The sequence below is a fragment of the Sesamum indicum genome, linkage group LG10 (genome assembly GCF_026168435.1).
Source record: "Sesamum indicum cultivar Baizhima isolate 11 linkage group LG10, ASM2616843v1, whole genome shotgun sequence".
Classification (NCBI taxonomy): domain Eukaryota; kingdom Viridiplantae; phylum Streptophyta; class Magnoliopsida; order Lamiales; family Pedaliaceae; genus Sesamum; species Sesamum indicum.
In genome coordinates this window covers 13774305-13796892 of record NC_142666.1, presented here as the reverse complement: position 1 = coordinate 13796892, position 22588 = coordinate 13774305, and the positions used below count along the sequence as shown (strand labels likewise).

General features: G+C 35.5%; 1 protein-coding gene across 1 annotated transcript; it reads right to left on the bottom strand.

The window, feature by feature from the left end:
• Positions 1 to 1644: 1644 nt before the first annotated feature.
• On the bottom strand, positions 1645 to 17116 carry KEG (protein kinase KEG). The gene is made up of 16 exons (XM_011093550.3): positions 16083 to 17116; positions 11135 to 11497; positions 10793 to 11023; positions 10365 to 10490; positions 9938 to 10274; positions 9569 to 9726; positions 8871 to 9028; positions 8614 to 8735; positions 8325 to 8459; positions 7703 to 7827; positions 7449 to 7553; positions 6672 to 6905; positions 4257 to 4590; positions 3950 to 4138; positions 3554 to 3859; positions 1645 to 3263 (listed from the first exon to the last, which is right to left on the bottom strand). The coding sequence occupies exons 1-16, from the start codon at positions 16853 to 16855 to the stop codon at positions 2049 to 2051; spliced, it is 4911 nt and encodes a 1636-aa protein (XP_011091852.1). The 5' UTR covers positions 16856 to 17116; the 3' UTR covers positions 1645 to 2048.
• Positions 17117 to 22588: the final 5472 nt, after the last annotated feature.

The following is a 22588-nucleotide window of genomic DNA, read 5'->3' as shown; positions in this document are numbered from 1 at the left end:
ATTTGCTATGGTTTTGGCCACACTTGCAAAAACAATGGCTAATGGCTGTTGTGAAGTTGTGGTTAGTTTGCATTTGCCATGGTTTTCTTCTTTTGGCATAATAATTAACAGTAGCGAAAAATTATATTTTTTTCTAGCGGTATCTAAGAAATGAAGTTGAAAGACTAAATTTATTTTCAAATGAAAACTTAAGGGATCAACTATAATATTTAATTCTATCAAGGATGAAAAATATTTGATTTTTTCTAATTCCTCTGAACTACTTAGAAACTAAATAATAGATCTAGCTAAAGGGTAAATAGAAAAATAATATTCTAACCAGCTTTATTTGTTAGAAAAGATATTAAATATTTCTCAAAAAAACTGATTTACTAGAACTTGGTAAAATTTAAAATGAATAGCATATGTATAACATCTAAATATTAATCCAAACTGGCAAAAATAAAAATATAATAGAGAAGAAATTTCGAAAAAAAATTTCAATAAAATTCTCAATTTTATTAAATTAAAGTTTTCATTAAATTAAAAGTGTTGTTGAAAACTTTAATTCGAATGACTTTCAACTAATTGATATTATTTTAATGTTAACAGTAGATATTTCTTTTTAGATTATACCTTTTATTTTAATATTAATATTAGATATTTCTTTTTAAATTATACCTTTTTTTCATAATATAATGGACATAAAATAATTACATGATTAATTTTATTAAATAAAATTTTCTTATAAAAGAATCAAAGATAAGGGATTTCGACTAATTAATTTTATTTTAAATATTAAATTTATGTATTATATTTCACTTTCGAATTAATTTATTTCAATATAAAATCATTAAGCATAATAATTAACAAATACAAAATGCAAATTTTAATTATAAGAATGATTTATTTTGTTTAACCGTATCAATTATATTTAGAAGTGAATTACAAATATTAGAACTCTCTGTATCAATTAGAATAATTATTATCAATTCTTTCGAAAATATAATTGTATATAATATTAATGTTTTAATGATAGAAATACAAATCAAAATTATGAACTTAATAATTTTTTATAACTAATAAATGATCTGTTCACCTTTAGATATATACTTTTACATTATAGTGTATATATATATATATATATATATATAAATTAAAATAATTACATAGATACTCCTTGAGATCAAGCCTAATTACAAAATTACCCCCTAACCTTTATAAAACAACAAATACATCACTTGAGTAGATATTGATGCAATGAACCCAATGAGTATTTGTATAAAATGTTGCTACTAAATAAAAAAATATACTTATAAAGACCTCAAAAAATATACCTAAAATTTTAAAAAGATGTCTATCCTATGTTTTTCGCATCTTTTCCACGTCATTGTCTTTGCACCCGAGCACTATAGATTTTTCTTTTTGATTAATGCATTATGTAGATCTGATGCTTTGTTTTGGTTTTACCAATACAGATTTCACATATTAGCAAAGTGGGGTTGTAAAAAACGAGATCATCATTTCATTTTGTTACATTAATGATGCAAATACAAAAGATGAAGAGACTCTTGTTTATCAACTACAGGAGGAAGCTCTATGTAGTAACTCCTTCAACCCACCATAACCACTTACTAAGCTATAATAAACAAGTGCAGCTGAGAATTCACAAAACTATAAATCATTCAGACTAATACGGTGAAAGTGCTCTTTTTATACAAATATAAACCAATAAATACCCCAACTATACCTTTATTTGTATATATACTCTACAGCTCAAATAACTTTCTATAGCTCAATGATATACGATCACTATATTAAGGTAAGCCGAGCTGACCTGGGCTGAGCAATTGCTTTCCCTGTATCCCTCGTCTTTCCCCTCTTTCTTCTTGCTGTTTATCAACAGTTACAGATATATGTGATCCTTGTCTCTTCCACCACACTCATGGCGGTCAACTCGAGTAAGTTTTCTTCTGATAGCTATGCAGTGCTTCTTACCTTGTCAATGAGTTGAAATGCCAAAAACTGATGTGAGGTTAGACGACGTTAGGCTACACGGGTGGGTTGGTTCAGCTCTCTTCAAGCACTATGTCAGCAGGATCTCCAATCCACGGCCGCCCTTCTCGCCACCTAAACTTAATCCTCAACTTCCCGTTTGCATCTACACCTACTACCTCACCTTTACTAGCATGAGTTTCCATACCCCATCCCCACCGAGGAGTCACCAATCCATCTTTAATTCTCACCTTGTCCCCCACTTTGAATGGTCTTATTCTTTCCATCTCCCATGTTTTACAAAGCCATAGCCTATCCATAAAGCAGAATGCCACCCAAAGATCTTCGTCTTCCATGCGGTGAACCACTCCAATACTTGAATGGGATACATCTCCCCACTGATGAGTAGGACTGGAAACGTTTGGCTTGACCCTAACCCAATCTTTGACACGGAGTTCCCTTTCCTCAACAATCTCCACCTCTGAAGGATCCAGCACCCAAGCTCTGGAGCCAGCAGGTGTAAATATTCTCAGCTTTCCATCTGCATCGATCGCTGATATAGTTCCTACACTTGCATGATTGTGTCCTGACCACCCAAACCTTGGTTGCTTGACAGAATTCTTAACTTTAACCCGCTGCCCAACGATGAGCTTATCGACTCTTTCAAGATCAGATGTATTTCCCACCCATAGTTCTTGCTCTCCACAGAATCCAACAAAAACTCTTCCATCCCATTCATTTTTCTCGTATCCAATCCCTTGTACAATACCCACACTACCAGGCCAAACAGATTTCCAACTACTTGCATTATCTCTCAATTTCACCCACTCTCCCACCTCATACATTTGCTCGACTTCAAGGTCTGCAGGGTCCCCTCTCCACAATCCTTGTAAGCCATAGAATGCAACCCTAACCTCTCCATCAGCATTTACACCAACAATAACACCTCGAGAATCAGGCTGGGCGCCTCTCCAGCCCCATCTTGGCTCAACCAGTCCAGTTCGGAACTTTATATGTTGACCAACTCTAAGTGCAGGGACCTTCTCGACATCACTATGATGAGTGATCCACCTTCCCTTGCGGAAACAGCAAGCTAGTTCCAGATATCCAGTATCCTGTACACTATGAACAATGGCTAGACCTTCTTTCCCTATGCTATTCCAATCATAACTTGGTCTGGCACCCAGGCTAGGTTTTGAACGCACCCAATCACCTACTTCAAAACCTGGAAGCCTTTCTGCATCCCCAGGAGAAACTTTCCATAAACTATGTCTTCCAGCAACTTTGACCTGTAAATGAATAATTTTGAAATTACAAAATCAGAAGGCAGAACTCTTGATACACATACAAAATAAATGGACAGAGGAGTCTGTTCTGAATAAATCCTTCTTCCTATTCAATAAAGTTTTACTTCATATGTAATCTTTTGCTGTCCAGAAGGCACCACCAAAAGGTAAAGTGACATGGGAGAATGGGTTTCAGGAGAAATTCTCTTTGGTTGACTTATTCCACCACAATTTAGCATTGGATACAATCTTCGACCCAATTTAACATATAGTCAAAAGGAGAAAAAGCTTACATTTAAAGCACCATCCATGTCTATCCTCACAATTTTTCCAACAGTAGCTGGTGTCTCATTTGACCATCCAAGCCGAGGCTGAGTAACAGATGGAATCACATGAATCTCTTGTCCCAATTCAAAAGGAGGAACTTTCTCAACATCTGTCACCGAACAGCAGAAAAGTTTGCTCCGGAAGCAAAATGCAATTCCCATGTCGCCGTCCTCCTCCAAACTGTGGATGATACCTACACTGTTTCTTGTAACGTCCTCCCAACCATACTTTGGGGAGGGAACAGAAGCTTTTACTCTAACCCAATCCCCTACCTGTGCAATTTATAGTATGATTAGACATTGAACACAGCCGTCAAGTACATTCACATCTTAAAGCAGAACGTTAACTTAAACAGGCATTACCTTGAAATCTTCTAACTTTTCCATGTCAGAAGGATCAGCCTGCCATGGAATAGGCCGATTGGGAATTTCAATTATCAAAAGGCCATCATTCTCTATCTCACTAATTCTTCCAACACTATGATGTGTTTCACCACCCCAAGCATATCTAGGCTCAGCAACAGAACGCTTTACACAAACCCGATCACCAATCTGGAAAAAGATCACAAAGAATATTGCAGGAAAGACCAAGAGGGAGAAGAAATAGAAACTTTAGGAACAAAAACCTTCAATTAAAATCAACAGATTCATTTCAATTAAATGCCCTTACCCTAAAGGGCTCCACATGTTCAACCTCTTCAGGTTCACAATGCCATGGAGCAGGAAGATAGCTTAGTTCCAATAATAGACTATTATCTGGTCTAATACAGCACACTACACCAATGCTTCCTGGAGTGACAGATCCAAGTCCATGTTTAGCGGTAGTCAGGTTGGGGCGTATACGAACCCAATCTCCAACCTTGAACTCTTCAACTCTTTCCATTTCTGCAGGATCTGCTTTCCATCCTCTAGATGCTCCAGGAAAACCAATACGCAAGATTCCATCATCATCAACACAAAGGACTGTTCCGATGCTGTCGCGCGACTGGCCACGCCAACCAAATCTGCATTAGCAGAAACTGGATTACCACATGGTATGTGGATATCGAGGAGATACTGAAAGAGCTAAAACTGATTACTGAAAAATTCCATGGTTTTGACAGATTGAAAAAAGAGTCAAATGAAAATTTCAAGCAAGAGACACCCCAAGGAAATACCTACTCACAATTCAGGCAGAAGAGCAGAGAACATCGCCCAAAGGAGAAAGCAATAAGCATGCAGGACACAAAGGGTTTTTTGGACTCTTATTTTTTATGTTTTTTTTTAAAAAAAAATGCGCCCAGGCCTAAACAGCCTGGGCTAGCAAAGGCGCGCCTGGTGAGTGCCTCGGCAACAGCCGAAATGGCGCTCAGGCGCCAAGTCGTCACCAGCGCAAAGCCCATCATCACAGCAGAAGAATGGCAATGGGCTTGTGCCTTTAGGTACGCCGTTGACAAACATGCTCATAGGACATGAAGACCACGAGGAAACTATGCTACCATAACAAAAGGAGAAGCCACATAGGAAGCCACTCAGCCATAGGTCCTTAGGACAGCAGACACGAGTACTATACGAGTGTAATAAACAGTTCGCTATCTCTGTTATATTCGAGTGAACTGTGAAGTGTTTTGCACCAGTCTTATATTCGGATCCAAATGTTTCATATACAATTAAAAATACACACTGACATATTACGAAATTAGTTGTTGCATTACTATTGAAATTATGATAGAGTATGTGGAATCTTAGTATTAAACCTATACTGTTCAATTAATGCGTAGAATTATATAACCTAAGATGTTACATTTCAAATAGAGAGAACTTATTTTGAAGGTTCTTGTTATACTGGAAATTATCTTTAGTATAATATAGAGTATGCATATCACATATAAGGGGGACTGAGAATATCTATTAACGACAGAACCCGTAATACATAAACAAGTATCTTCTGCTCATTTATATAAGTGTACTACATAACTCCATTCAGTATAAGTTTTTACTATGTCCTAGGTGCTTCATTTCATAATAATTAGCCGAACAAGTCGAAGAAACAACCTCAAAATAGTTAAGAAAAGATTCTATAAATCAGTTGAATAAATTTTAATACTGTGAAAAGCCTTGGGTCTAGGAATTAATAGAAGAAACTCAAAAGGCGAACAACTACACTAGTTTCTCATGTGACCATGTTTAAACAGACATTTTTGCACATTTTCCTTTGAAATCAAACAAAGGAAAATGCTTCCCTCAGTATTTTCCCTGGAGTCCATGTTGCAAATACAGTATAAGCCAGTTGTGCAAGATTCACTGGTGCAGGATAGTAGACAGCCAGAATTGCACTTTCTCTCAATCAAAGGTCCCAAAGGGAATCCAAACTAAAGGGTTGCTTCATAAAATAACTCTAAACAGTTCCAGGGCAACTTAGTGGTAATATTTTGTGAAAAGCACTTTAATGTTCTGAAAAATACTTGACCACACTTCTTTCATGCTCCCTGGTAACATACAAGATCTTATTATTCCCAACACATCATAAGAGAAATGCTAGAACTGAAGTCACTTTTAAAGTAAAATAATCACCAATCAACAGACCATGCCTAAGTGAATTTGATCTTCTGCCCTAGGCAGTCAAAATGGCCATGCATTTGATTCCATATTTCTGGAAGCAGGCAATGCTCTTTCCAGAACTCAACACGCATAAATACTCTCAAACACTGGGTGATTAATCTCCCTGTGGACTTGTAGACATTGTCAAATGTCAAAGAACTATACGTCACTTTCTTTCTGTGACATTTATAATTAACACTAGGTAAAAATCATTAAATAAATCATTTAGATTAAATTCACTATCCAGTCCAAAATCATTTAAATATTGCAAGTGATGGTACTACACTCATGTAGAACGAGAAGAAACAGAGAAAGAGAAGTATAGTAACCATTAACAACAAGGCATAGAACCATGACATGATATAAAGAACTACAAGAAATTGCAAGATCCCATGAGTTCCAGAAACCCAGCATATTGTCAATAAAATTAATAGGTAGTAATAAAGCTTATGACTCAAGAACTACGAAGCATAGTTATGTTATGTCCGTGTTAGAGAACTCATACCTTGGCTCTACAACATCAGACTTAAGTTGAACATGCTGCCCTCTGTCAAGTGGAATCACTTTTATGACTTCATTTGCTAGTACTCGAGCTTCCCCAGAGCAAAATGATACAATGAGATTATCATTGTCTGGGACACTTTGCACAAACCCAACACTCTTATGAGATGCACCTTGCCACCCATAAGTAGGTTCGTTGACACTTCTTCGATATTTCACCCAGTCACCGATTTGATATCTGCACAATGTTTGACCATATGCAAGTCCTCAGACAATTTAGGAAGTGTTTGCAAGAGCTGCTACTTTTGGAGGAATGAAAATCTCTAGAGAACGTCAAAATTTTTAAGAAATCAAAAGTCGGGACTGATTGCAGAAAATAGTGAGAAATAGAAAAGCTAAATTGTGGTTGTGGGAATAACTTTTAATAAGAACTTAATTAGCAGAAAACTATTTCAATCCTCTACGTTAAAAATGTTCTCCTTTTTAGTCGGGTAAAAATGTTGAAAACCATACTAGGCTTATTTATAAAAAAGTTAAAGCAGCTCGAGACACCATATTTTTGCTTCTAGTTTTTGGCTGAGCAGTGCTGCTTTTTAGACTTTGAAAAGCAAAAGTTGATTTCACAAGCATCAGAAAAGATAACTTTTTTTTAATCCATAGCTAAAAAAGGATCCCAAAGAGCCACCCGAAAACACTCCCTTAGTCATATCAATGACGTTGAGCAAAGATATTTTGAGATAAACACTGAAACAAAGAAGTAATACTATGGTTGTTTACGCACACTGTAGGAGACAAATGAACTCCCTTCTCCACAAGTGCATCCATCAAATCTTCTGAAATCCATTCCCGCGGAAGAGCCTCCAAGAAGTCCCGTAATGTCTTGCCACTGTAAAAGCATCATTATGTTTTTCTGTCATATCTGGGAGCATATTTTCTTTCTAGGAAGCTTGCACATAAAAACACAAGGTAACCTACTCAAAATGGGTTTTAATAGCATCAGATAATAAGCGATAAATTCAGTTTCCAGAAACTAGCCTGTGATTCCTAACATCAACTGCAGCATTAGGATATCTAAGCATAATAAGGATCCATTCCAAGTTTTCACGTATCATCTTTGCTGTGTCAGCTGCTATATGAAAAGCATTATCACCATCATCATCCTGAAGATAATTGAGACAAAAACAGCATGAGTCAGATGGAGGGGATTAACCAATATTGCAACATGTAGTGGGGGCGCAAAACATGAAATAAATCTATGTTACTTTAACTTGTTAGACGAAAAATCAGCCAGATCTAATTTCTCAACAGCCTAAAGTATGTGGAACCATCTTCACAAAAATAATTCAGGAACATCAAATTAGTAACATAGATATATTTAGAAGAATACAGCAGAGTGGGTATAATTGGAGGTGCTAAAGTTCAATTTTTTGCATCAGCAATCATCGAAAATGCAATCTACAGCTTGTTACCCAACCATCAATGGATCTGAAAATGTACTTAAGATCGACGTGCTCAGAAGTGCCATTTTATTATCCCCATCAGATATCTCTACTGGATCATCTCAGACTTTGTTGATATGTTTTCCCATGTTGAAGTAAACACTTCGCACAGACTAGCTCTGCCAAATATTCAGATGAGACAAAATTCAAGAACAGACCTGCATGTTGCAATTTGCCCCAGCTGATAGAAGCAATCCAACACAAGACTTGGCACCTCTAGCCAATGCCACATGGAGGGGTATGGTATTCTGCACATTCCTGATGTTTACATCAACACCAGCTTCCAATATGATCTACAAGAGAAATTTTCCAACAAAATATTTATGTTATACAATTTGTCTGATCAAAAAGGTTGGCAGTTGAAGCTCTGACATTGCACTTGAATGATACTAGAATGTAGTCACATAGAGCAAAGCCAGGATCACATTAAGTGGTCAATCAGCATACCCTCACTAACTCGACATCATTAGCCATAGCAGCAGTATGCAAAGCAGTTTGGGCATGTTGAGTGTCTTGAGCTCTTGGATCTGCTCCGGCGGCTAGCAGTATCCTTACAAGTTCTCTACCCTCTAAGTGAATAGACCATTAGAAAGGTCAACATCAGAACAGTACATTCTAAATTCAAAAAGAAAAAAGGTACATACTTATGTAAAACCTATTATCAAAATAACTAAACAAGCCTGACAGTAAGACCCAAGTTCTACCAGGTTCATGATCCTTCTTCAAGGCAGCTGCCATGCACAAAGCTGTTCCCACAGGGCTCTGGATATCTATAGCATCAGCAATATCTTCCTTAGATGCAAGCTCTACCCATCTTCTGACAACAGCTACATTCCATGTCATTATACACAAGTGCAGTGGCCTGTCAAGCAAAAAGGCTTAGAGCATGTGCCAATCCATGAGACAAATCACACAGACAAGAACAGAGAAAAGATGCCTGGTGTCTTATAAATCACAATATAACAGTCGTATCCACATTGCAATGTGGTAGCTATCAGTATGTATGGGAAAGTACTGGTGACAGTCAACATAATACTGTAGATCCGTTGGATATTACCTCAATTCATTTCCAAAATGTCATGGCCTGGCTTCTATTCAGCAGGTCAACATTCATTAGCAAAATGATAACTATTTGCATGTTGTTAAAGTATAAATCTCAATTTTTACCTCTGTTCTTTGCACATCTGAGATAATTATGTTACCTAGGTAAGAACACAAAAGGCATGATAAAGTTTCCTTCACTGATATCCTAATAAAGCTAAAAGGTAAGTTGCCTCTATTTTTCCTTTTGAGCTGCAACAAGAAAACCATTTCTTTCAACTTGATCATTTCTTTCTCCGAATATAATCACGATTAACCAAAAACATCCTCTTCACTTACTGCACGATGTATTGACACTTACGTCAAATGTTTTGAGTTCAGGATACTCATCGATTTACTGCCTCCATTTTCCAATATGACAATTGCACAGTCAGTGTATTTCTTCGCAACAGATCTGTGAAGCACAGATTCACCTTCATCATCAACTGCATTTGGATCAGCACCCGCCAGTAGTAACTCCTATTGGCATTCAAAAATAAGAAATAAATGATAAATATGGTAAAAAATCAAAGCAAAAATTCAACTGGAATAAATGCAAATAAGATATTCTGTATCCATGCAGTGGTTATAGAAACGGAGTTACTTAGTTTGAGGCATCCTGCTTTACATTTCAATATGTTTTCAATACTTAGTCCATCGTTTAAAACTTATAAAAGGCCCAGGGACATACTCGCATGCAATCTGGTTGCCCATGGTAGGCACAAACATGAGCAACTGATGGACCAAGGCCTTCCCTTAACCTGGACCTGACATTAGCATTACGTTTAATGAGTGCACGGACACATTCAGGTGATCCAGCTGCCAGAGCAAAAACAAGAGGAGGATCGCCGTCTTTGTCGAGGACATCAACATTTGCCTCTTTGCACTCTAAAATAGCTTCTACAAGTTCAACACTTCCCCGTCTACAAGCCAGGTGTAGGGCAGTTTGGCCATCAGAGTTTTGTGCTTCTAGTAGTGAGCGTAATAAACTTTGACCATGTCCTGAAGTGGTCTTCGCAAGCAACTCTCTGAATGAACAAGGCAATGAAATGTAAAATCTGAAAGACAAGAGTTTATACCCAGTGGCATAATAAATATCTAAGGTGATGAGGCCTCACCGAACTCCATTAACATTGCCTTCAGAGACAAGCCGGTGTAGAAGGTTGGGATTTGCAAGCGGAAACTCCAGCTCAGCTGATGGAGAGGGCCCAATCCCATTTATTATGGGGCTTATAGGCAAGTCACTGCTTATAAGATAGAGCAAAAATAGACTCATCAAACAGGTAATCAAATACTAAACAGGAAACAGTACTGAAAATGGACGGATCAATCAGGTAATCAAGTACAAAAACAAACGGAGGTATTCTATAAATAAACACCAAAAAATGTTCATATCTAGGAATATGATGCTACAAAGAAACCAAATGAAACCAATTCTTTCTGCTTAAACCAGAAAATAACCTAAGGCCATAATGCCACTTTGTAAAACACAGGGATATATGAACTTTTAGTTCAAAAAGGGAGAATACACGAGTTAGCTTCTTACTTATCAGGGCTTGCTGGAGGGCTCCGAGGAATCTCTTGCAAGTGCCGAAGAAATATTGCTAACATCGAATGAAAAGTTGGCCTCTTGGATGCCTTGAACTGCAGGCAGTCACCAATCATCTTCCACAATTCCCTAGGTATTCCAACACCGACTACACTAGCATACTGAGGAGGTTGTCGTTTAGCCTTCACAACAAATTGATAGATTTCTTCAGCACTTAAGCCAGCCCACCTGCATAAAAGAACCGTTTCTTGTTTCTCACATTCATTCTACTTCATAAAAAAAAAAGAGATATAAAACTACAAAGTAATCAGGAGAAAAGAATAGTATAATTTCACATACGGGATAGATCCTGTGCACATTTCTACCAGTGTACAACCAAAGCTCCAGGCGTCAGACTCCGAAGATATGCCAATAGCATCATCCCAGAAAAGGTGTAGAGACTTTTTTACTGGTTCCCATGCTTCTGGAGCAGTGTAATTTGGGCTCAGCATTGTGCAATCCATGCATGAATGAATCTTTACTGATTCACACTCCTTTCTAGCTTTTCTGCAATCAGGTTTCTTTAGAATTGCCGGAAGCCCATAATCAGAAACCACAGCATGACCAGTTTCATCCAGGAGAAGATTGGATGGTTTAATATTCATACAAACAACACCAGCTGCATGAAGTTCAGCAACCCCACGGGCAATATCTGCTCCATATCTACATTGTTTAGATGATACATCAAGATAAAGAAAGTTCCAGGTCAGTTAAAACTACTGTAGTTTGCAACAACATGGATTGAAAATCAAAATAGAAAAATTAATAATTCTAAAAGCTAATGTTCAAGCAACCTTAAGCAATATGCAGCATAATACAGCATCGAATCTTAGAATACGCCAGAGAACTATCCACTTGACTTAAGCACACAATTTTTCTGTGACAGAAAACACGACAAAATCTTGGTATACAGAAATGTGCATTTTCTTGGAACAGAAAAAATTGTGATACTCCATGTGTTTTAATTGTTGTAAGTCCCTGCAGAGGCCTAATAGTTTCTCAGAATAGAATATGGTGGTAGAATTATTCGAACCTGAGGAAAACTACAGAATATTCAACTATTAGAGAAAAGCATTCTTAGCTCTTCAAAGTATATGACTTAAACAGCTGAGACTGGATCCAGTATCACTGTGTTCATATCAGAGGAAATATTCCCCAAGAAACTATATCCCAGAGCTATGTCTGCAATGTTGTCAATTAGTTGGTTGACCAATCTAAGGTTGCAGAAGAAAATCCAAGACAGTCAGAAAACAAAGATTTATGCCTCAGCAGTAGAAGTTTGCTAAAGCACCAATCTATATTTTAGCAGTGTAAATCAAGTAATAATACACAGACCAGCGACTGAGGCTATTGGGTATTACACTCCCTTCCAAACCTCAAGTAGAACATTGTAGCCCTTTTCTCAAACTGCAGATCTTTATTGAGGAATGTCCGGAGAATCCTCATTTTCTTAAGGATTTCTATATAGATAGAAGATTTCTATAAACACAAAGTGCAACCAGGAAATGCAATCTTTTCAAACTTATTCAGTGAATATACCTCAAATGTCAAACTTACACCCATCTTTCTCTTTCAAATTAATCACAACTTGCTTTCATTAAATGAACTCATTCCATGACCGTTCTGTCACAAAACTAAACTGCTCATGTTTAAATAACAGGACGCCAAATACTGAGCCAGTTATTCTCTGAAAACATGCATGCCTTATAAATCTTCCTGAAAATGTTAAAGAAAAGCCAAAACAATGGGAACATACGGTGAAAAGAAAAGATCAAACTCCAGGTCCATTGTTGGAAAACATTTGACCCACATCATAATCAGGACAGAGCAAGCAAAACCAGAAGTTTTCAAGATTTACTAGCTAAAAAAGAAATGGTTCTCTCTTCTTTGACTAAGAAAAGAAAGATTGTTTCCCATGACATAAATAAGAAAAGAAAGATTGTGTCCAATGATATATCACCCATGTCGTGGAAACAAAAGCAATAAAATTTAATATTATAAGAAAATAAGGCAAATACAATATGCATAACTCAAGTGATTAATTTCTCAACAAGCTAGAATTTATGTTGTTTATAGCAAGAAAACATCAAAGACAAGAACTAGTTTTATAGTAAGCATAAGAAGCAATAGCACATTAGCCATGTTCTTCAAAGAACTCTGCTGGTTTAGAAAATCAGAAGAAAGTTGCAACGTAACATATATGATCATGCAAACAAGTTCTCTAGCTACAAGAGTAGATACACTTATATGTCAATAGTTTGATTTATCAATTTCAAACGATATATCCCCCAGCCCACCTCTAATTTAATCATAAAGTATGTTTTCTTAACATCTTTCGCGGCACATATACCCAACACATATTTCAGATGCAGGTAAGTCTAAGACAGTGTTTGGACTCAACACTTCCTGTTTAAAGAAGGAAGTCTGCTTCCATTTTCTGCAGGTGCATGTTTCCAGATACAGCAACAAGTCGGCATTCTGAATAATTTCTATCATTTAAAGGTCTCAATAAGTAGAAACATAATTGTATGAATGCCAGCATTACGAGGATATAGGAATTATAAGGTTTGAAATAGGTCATAGGCATCTCTATATACTGTAAATTGGTGAAGGGCGTGCTCTTATTTCAAGATTAGGGCTTCTTCCTGTCATATAGACTCCACTGTATCTAGTTGGCACTCGGCACTATAGGTTACATAACACAAACAAAAGTAGATATCCATTTTCAAAATTATGCTTCAAGGTAGGATCAGGAAACTTAATTGCTATTACTCAAAGAGAACACACTGAAACAAAAGCAGCACGTCCTAGGCAAAACAAACCATCACAAGAGACCAGGAGTTAGACAAATCAAGCAGCCTCTTCTAACTGCAAGTTGCAATTTCAACTGGGCAAACAGCCAAACCCTTGGAAAATATGACAGTCCCAGGTGGCAACTGCGAACATAGCAAATGGAACGAGCTAGTGATTTAATTAGGTACATGATCTACACCCAGTTTACCATTGGCCCTGTCATTATTAACTATAACGTGCCGTCATCAACAACAGAATACTCCTTTGACCTTTCTTAATAGAAGAGTTTTCGGCATGTTTGTTCTTATTAAATTCGTTGATTTTTGGTCTAAATGTTTAGACAAACAATACTGTGTAAATAGTGGGAATGTTGTTAGTGCCCCCCCCCCCCCCCCCAAAAAAAAACCATACATGTATGTATATATAATATATATCCATCCATCCATACATAGAGAGAGAGAAGACAGATACACTAATACATACATAATGCATGAGAATGTATATATAATATACATACATACATACATACATACACACGTAGAAAGAGAGAGAGAAGACAGATACACTAATACATACATAATGCAAGAGAAACCATCAGTTTGACCACAAAAACTCAAAACAATTAGTAAATCGTGGTACAGGGGTACAAGTATTTATCAAGAGGTGGCAAACTGGAATACCCTAATCCTATGTGCCGCACAATTGCATGGAACATACAGAATAAGGGCGTGAATCGCATTAAAAAGCAATTAAAGTATCCTGTCTTCTACAAAAGGTTGTAGATTCACATGTAATGGGAGCAGTTTGAGCAAATGAAGATGGCTAATGCCAATTGCTAACCCTCTACTTTACAAAGCCGGACAAGTACAAGAATCAAAGAAAGGACTATATTGTGTTAGGTTAGATATGTGATCATAGACAAGTAATACAATATTAACTCTGCAGTCTTGATATAAGTGAGCACGAATTAGACATTAAGGCCATGTTTACTAACTAGGACGGGATAAAAGGGTGAGAAATAAATGTGGGATTAGAACAGGGATTTGTTTGAATAGGACAATTTTATCCCTGTCTATTCGTGATGATAAAAATTATGATTCGAAATTGATAAAATAATGCCACATTTACCTAAATGGATTAAAAAGGTAATTGTTTACGTCCTTTACCAAAAGGCCCAAAGATTCTACCATGTTTATGTCCTAGGATTGGGCCGGAAATTCGTCCTAATTATTTGTTTACTTTCATAATGTCCAGCCCGGGATTTTTACATATGCCCTAGAACTGTGAGCTGTGAGCCCCAAATCTGGACAAAAGGTGGATTATAATCCACCCATTTAATTGTGACAGATGATGCCCTGAATTTGGGTCTTAATGGGCTGAATTTGGGCCAATTCAAGGGGTATAGTCGATAATTCTCGCGGCTGAATGGGGACATTATGGACAAAGGACTTTTATCCTTGCACATGGACCTAAAAATGGGTTGAATTATAATCTGCCTTTTACCCAGATTTGGGGCTCACAACATCAGGCATTAGGTAAAAATCCCAGGTTAGGCAACAGGAAAGTAACAAATAATTCGGACGGATTGGGCCGGACATAGATGTAAACATGGCGTAATAACTTTTGTCACCATATATTCAGTGAATTGCTTAAGATTTGTTTTAACTGCTGAAAGATTTTTTACAAGCAATGAAACAAACAATAGAAAAATTTAAGGCTGCTTGACCCAGCAAGGTTATCAGACAAAGTTATATAATTGTATCAGCTAACCGGTCAAGGGTCTAAAATCTCCGACTTAATGCTATTATTGGTTCTGTCCTTATTCTTCAACAAAAGGCACCAAGATGTTTTAGTGATCCACCAAAAGTTTTACAGACTACACGTGGTCTAGCAAAAAGATGTAGGCCCATATCTTCCATGGCGTTGATCTCATCTTATGCTCGAACGTGAGCAAGCCACTACAGCAAGACTAAATGGACCAGTATTAACTCTCCCTCCGGAAACCCTAGAGAATCCATTTGGCAAGCAACGGTTCATCCTTGCTCAAAAGAAGCCGACAAAAATTGAGTCCTCTTGGACTGAAATTAAGGACAAAACTTGGAAAGACATTAAAATGAGCAAAATCAGACCTTTTTTCCTTTTCAATTCCGTTCCGATTTCCATTCCCACATCCGAACACATTGATGTCATAGACAGCTCAACACAAAACAGTCTCCTAATGCTGTTGCTATAGTGTATTTAAAAATGGCATATCAGTGTAAAATAAGTAAATAATAGTTAAAGAAAAATCCCGATTGCTTGACCCATTTGGATTTATAGTTATCATAATTTTATTACGGGAACCACTAAAATAACAAATCGAGATTGCCAATTAAGCATTGACACAAGCATAATCAATGAAGCAAAACTCTAATTTAGAGCATTTACTAAGATGTACAGCGATGAAAGTCGATACCTGAGGATCTGCTCAAGAGTGAGGCGCCCTTCATTCCGCTGCATTTCAGTCTGTACAGAACCATGACACCTATCCATCACCAAACAAAGGCTACTCTCCATCCTAGTGGCTCCGTGGAAAGTACAAACATTCCGGCACCACATAGATTTTCTCCTCAACTCCTCCAACTGCCCCTGCATCCACACCACATCAGTCTCTTCTCCAATAGCCACCTTCTTCACAGCCATCTTATGCTTACACCCTCGGCCCGACACAACTGCTGCCCACATGTCCACACCCGCTCTCCGACTACTCCCTTCTCCTATCCTCTTCACCATCTTCACCTCCTTATGTACCCCCAAATCTATTCGTCCGCCTTTAAACCCATCCTCCACTCTTCTACTCCCATTGTTATAAACACAACCACCAACACCACCACTACTACTGTTATGACCAGTAGTATTATTTCCACCACAACTGTTATGAGAAGTAATAAAAGTTCTATCATCATGGCCAGCTTCATTACCATCATCGTCTTCTTCTTCATCCTCGTCCTCATCCTCGCCCCCCTGGATCAACGACAGGACCGCGTAGTTCTTTTTCAGGGCGGAAACGGAGTTCCCAACTGTGGATACGTGGCGGCAGCGGGGGCAGGAAAGCGAGGAATCTGGGGAGGCGGTGAACATCTTGGAAAGGCACTCACGGCAAAACCCATGGCCGCATTGGAGTAGAAGAGGGCACCGCTCCTCCTCGTTGTACTTGTTCTGGCACACCGAACAACACGGCACCCTCATCCTTTAGCAAATTATTCTCCTGTTTCTTATTCTTGGGCAGATTGAATTCCAACAAAAGGCAATGAAATTAAGGGGAAGAAAATTCTCGGATTAGCAAATGGTAGAGAGGAAGAATCGTAGATCCATGGAAAAGGGTTTTAGAGAGAGAAAGTAAGAAGGGGTTGGAGGGGTGGGGTGGTGGGGCGGGGGGGAAGGTGAGCTCAGAAGTGAAATGGGAAAGCTTGATTGAGGGGTTTTGCTGCTGTTGTTTTTGTTTTCAGACTTGGGGCTTTTTATTTGGGTTTTTCTTCTTCTTTTTCTCCCTCAGACTCAGACATACTCTACAGCATTTCAATTGGTAAAACCTCTTTCTTTCACTTCTCAACCAAAAAAACAAACAAAAACTCTTTCTTTTCCTTTTCTTTATTTTTTTAGATTTAAGTCCAAACTATTTCCACAACAGGTTTTTTTTTTTTTTCTTTTGATATCTAACCTATTTTTTGAAAATAGATTATAAAAAAAATACTCCAAAACATAATAAAATAAAGGAAAAATCACATTGTAACTCCCTTTAAGTTTTGTGTAATTATATATAAATTCTTTCTGGTTTAAAATTTTTATCTACTACTCTTGAAGTTTACTTCTGCCTAACAAATAAAGCATTCTGTTAGTCAAAATTTATCGAATTTGATAATATTACAAAGGGATAATTACACTCCCTTCCCCTAATGTTTGGTGTAATTGCACATAGACCATTGTAGTTCGGACAATTACGTCTAGCAGTCTTGAAATTTGTTTCTGTCTAGCAAATAAGTCCTTTCGTTAGTTAAAATTCACCGATTTTGCTGATATTAACAAAAAAAGCCTGAATAAAAATTGATATTTATCCTCGATCGACTAGTTACTGACTTATTGGAAATCAGATATTTTTTGTAGATCAAACTGCCCCTTCTAACGGTGAAGATATACTTCCTCATGTGCATTAGTCGTGAGCATACATGAGGATAATTTAGTTATAGAAAGATTTATTTGACTTACAATAAGTCAGTAATAAGTAATCAAGTGTTAATATAGATCTTTTTTTAATTATTTCTTTTGTTAGTATCAATAAATCCAGTGAATTTTGATTAATAAATGGACTTATTTGTTAGACAAAAACAGACATCAGGGGTGTTAGATGTAATTTTTATACCATAGTGGTGCTACATGTGGTGCTACATTCCATTATGGTATCTACACAAATTTTTCTCTCATTGGAGGACAATACCAAATACATTTTCTTTGATTTTTATATTTTTCAACCATCTCAAAAACTTACACCAAACACCGATTTTAAATGGGAAAAATGGAATTTACACTCATGTGATATGAAAAATAAGCAAAAAAATACTTAAAAAAAATAAAATAGCAAATTATCCCCTATATTTTGAAAAATAAAGCAAATTGCCCCCTATCTAAACCATTAATAAGGGGGTGATTTACTTTATTTTTTAAAACATAAAGAGATAATTTGTGAATTCTTTTTTCTACAGGGAGGTATTTTCACATATCATAGGAATAAATTGCATTTTTAACCCAATTTTACATTGTCCAACGCATTTTCCACTTATTTTGTTTAATTAATTCACAATTGCATCCACCACATGTGTTCTTGTGATTTATAACATACACTAAATTTTTTTAAATTTCTTCTAATAGTTCTCTTGGTGAAAGTCAAATTCGTAATTTCGATTCTGATATTAATAACTAAATCAAACATGTATCGCTGTGTCAAAACTGCAGCTTCTAAAAGAAGCTCAACATGAAGTTTTTAAACCGTTTAACAGCTTAAGGACCACGTTTCAATATGCTATCAGTATAGAAGCAATTATTGTTACCCTGACCAGTATGAAAATATGCGTATGAGATTTTTACTCTTAGTCAAATATGGAGCTAACAAAAAAATAATTACTTTTTGTTCGTCTTAGTCCGGGTTAATTGCATTTTTCCCCTTAAAAGAATACTAATAAGTACAAAATCCTGAAAAAAATTAAAGAATATATTAATATTCGATCTTCAAAAAAGAAGTTTAATGCCACGTCAAGCAACAGTGTTATTATTTTTTTTCATAAATAATTTAGGATGTTACGTTGCCCTTTTATTTTTCTTAATAATTATCTTTAAGGTAAATTATAGCTATTTTTCCTGATGTTTAACATCAATATGAATATCATTTGTTGTTTGAAAAATTATAAATATCCATCTCAAATAAAAAATAATTATATAGCTCCTAAACAGTGAAGTAAAAATCACTATTTTACCCTTACTGAAATTTTTTAAAAAATAAAAAAAAGTATTTAAAAAAATATAAAAAAAATTCATCGTGGGTAAAAAAAATATTTCATAGGGAGTATTAGATCATAAAAATATTTTAAAAAATATATAAAATTTTAATTTATAATGTAAAGGTGCATTCTGGTCATATCAATACAAAAATTGGATGAAAACCTTATGAAATGGGCTCGTTGTTAGACGGACGTTAAAATCAGGGTGATATTTGTAGGTTTTCAAACAACAAAAATATATTTATAATTATGTCAAATCTCAGGAGAGGTGAGTGTAATTCACCCTATTCTTTATTTATTAATATTTTTATATAAATGTATTGTTTAATCCCTCTTACCATGGGCGATTGGATTTTATATATTTATATGCATATATTTGTTACTGTCAAATTGAATAATTCCGAAGCACAAACAACACGATGGTCAATTTCGTCTATATCTTTTGTCATTTAAATTCAAAAGTCAAAAAGTGAAGATGTTGTACATTAGACTATCTTTGCCCCACAACTATATATCCAGAGGTAGCAACTACGTTCTATTTGCAACCATGTGAAAAACTATTGTCATATACTAATTATTTAAATTAGGTTTGGCAATGGGTTCGGATAAATATTGGGATCGTCTCGAATTCATTTTATTTGGGACAGATTCGAATACTTCAGAAGTGGATTTTAGGTAGTTCGGAATTTAAAATTATAAATTTAATTAGATTTTAGGGACGGGTCTCGAGTTTTATGGTGGACCTATCTCGAACCCGTCTAAACTATTTATTTATTAGTTTTTTGTTAATATATTTTTAAATATATTTATATATAATACTAGTTATTAGAAACTTATTATATTACATCTAAAGTTCTTCCGTAATATTGCATTGTGGTTCTTTACATTAAATGTTTACCTATTATGTACTCTTATTTATTTTTGTCTATGTATAAACTAGCATGGAAGTAGTGCTATGTAAGATTATATATATATATATATATTTTAAAGTAAGTAATTTTTTTGTTATATATTGCTATATAAAAGAATCTTTTACATTAAATAAAACTTTTATTTTTTATAAATAAAAATTAATACCTTTGAACTTTTAATCTATTTTAATTGTTGTAATCTATCTTTTATTCTTATAAACTCCTTTGTACTTCAATAATACCTTATATAAATCACTATTACATATATCCCCTTATATAAGAATACAAAAAATAAAATATTGATTAAATATATTATTTGTATTATATAAATCATTATTTATAAAAAAATTAGGTTGAAGTACATAAGCAATTAACGGGTCGATCGAGGGCGAGACAACAATGGGGGCAAGGCAGGGAGAGTTGCACATTTTGAGGGGGTGAGGAGCGGGGTGGGTTTTTATTTGGAGCAGGTCCGAGTTTTCTCAAAATGGAGTGGTATGGGTCTTGAGTCAACCCAATTCATCTCAGACCCGTCCTGTCCTGTTGCTAGCCCAGATTGGATCACACTCGATAAGTGTGTATTATTTAAATTTTATTATATTTATTTAATTGTATGAAAAAGTAAGATAGAAAATAAATAACTAGTCAAATTGATTGCAGTATTTAATGATTTTAAATGTGCAAGAATAGAATATTGTCGATGAAAATATTTAAAGAGATGGCCACCTTGTATAAAATAAATATGGTTGAAGGTATTTTAGTCACTCTATATTTTTTTAACCAAAGGTAGTTATTCGAACCCTCTCATACTTGATAAATAGTACAAATATACCTATAAGATACAATTCATTATATTATTCATGACATTTACATTCGAATACTAATAAAATAAATTGATAATTTCAAATAAAATAATACATTAAACTGAAAAAAAGAAATAAAAAATTATTATAAAAATAAATATATACTTATATTTATGGAATTGAACCCACAATCTTCTTGATGGTGAGGCTGTAATCTCACCACTTAAGTAAAGGCTGTTAGTATATATTAATATATATTGTATTTTAATATTTAAATTAAAATGCATGTCCCTTCATATTCCTCTTATTGAAGTTGAGGTTAGTGGATGTTTATGGTCATAATGTTTGTAATTATATTTCTTTAATACCATCATCCCACTACTACACCATATTCATATACATTACTACCCATTTATCACCACTTTCTATTACATAATTGTCCATTAATTCGCGTTAAGTTGGTGGATGATTTCTACACCTATAAAAGGGGATCATTCTACTTCTTTTGTGACACACATATACTACATGCAATTGTAAGAGATAGTTATGTTAGTTATTGGAAGGTGTTCTTTTTTGTGGAGTTTTGGACTCTACTACTTGTCCAGAGTGAGTTAGATATGACGTTGTCTGCCTGTTATGTTTTAGAGGGAACAAGTCAAGAGTTATACTGTTGGACCAGTGAGACGTTTGCTGCAGTCGGCTTGAATCTCCTTAAATAGAACGAGATATCCGCGCCTCACCTGAAAAATTTATTTTTATATTTTTAACTGTGAATGGTTATTTCTAAAACAATTTTAAGGAGATCCTATGGCTACAGTTGAAAAATCAGCGGATGTCAGTGTTGGAGATCTCAACAAGCCATTTGATTTCAATGGTACCTATTTCAAGAGATGGAAGGGTAAAGTAATTTTTTACCTAAGCCTTCTCAAAGTTTCCTATATTCTCACTGAAAAAAATCCGAACAAGGTCGATGACACTATCATGAATGATGATGAATATGCTATCTACCAAGAGAAAGTGGAGAATTATAACAATGATGCATTCAAATATCGGTATTATCTTTTCAACTGTCTATTTGATAATTTCTATGATTATTATGATAGAACATACTCTACTACTAAGAAAATTTGAAAAGCATTGTAGACTAAGTATGATACCGAAGAGGCAGGTGGGAAACATATGCTGCTAGCATATTTTTTCAATTCCAAATGGTGGATAGCAAAACAGTGGCAGACCAAGCCAATATTTATTATGATTGTTGGAGAGCTCCAGTCAGAGGACATCAAAATTGGAGATAACTTTGTTGTTTGTTCATTGACAAACTCCATCCTTCATAGAAGGAATTTTAAAAAACAATGCGCCACAAGCAAAAAGAAACGACACTTGTAACGTTGATCATGCGAATTCGCATGGAAGAAGAGGCAAGGGGCCAAGATGCACTTATGCAGCCACCTGAGAGCAATGTACAACCCATCACAACAAAGGTAAATTTAATTTCATCAAATAATGTCGCACCCAACTCTCACAGAAATACCTATTTGAAGCTAAAAAAGAAAATTTTTAAGGAAAATTATGGTAAATTTTCCAAGAAAAATAATGGGAATGTCCAAGCACAAGATCAAAATCTAAGAGTATATTATGTCTGTGGCAAGAGAGGGTATATTTCTTGATTTTGCAAATATAGAAAATGTGAGCCTGCTCCGCAAGCTAACGTGA

Coding starts and splice junctions, on each gene's coding strand:
- KEG (XM_011093550.3), bottom strand. CDS start 16,855: ATGAGGGTGCCGTGTTGTTCGGTGTGCCAGAACAAGTACAACGAGGAG. Junction 11,024..11,134: donor ATGTGCACAGGATCTATCCC/GTATGTGAAATT, acceptor TCTTTTATGCAG/GTGGGCTGGCTTAAGTGCTG. Junction 3,264..3,553: donor ACATGGATGGTGCTTTAAAT/GTAAGCTTTTTC, acceptor ATTCATTTACAG/GTCAAAGTTGCTGGAAGACA.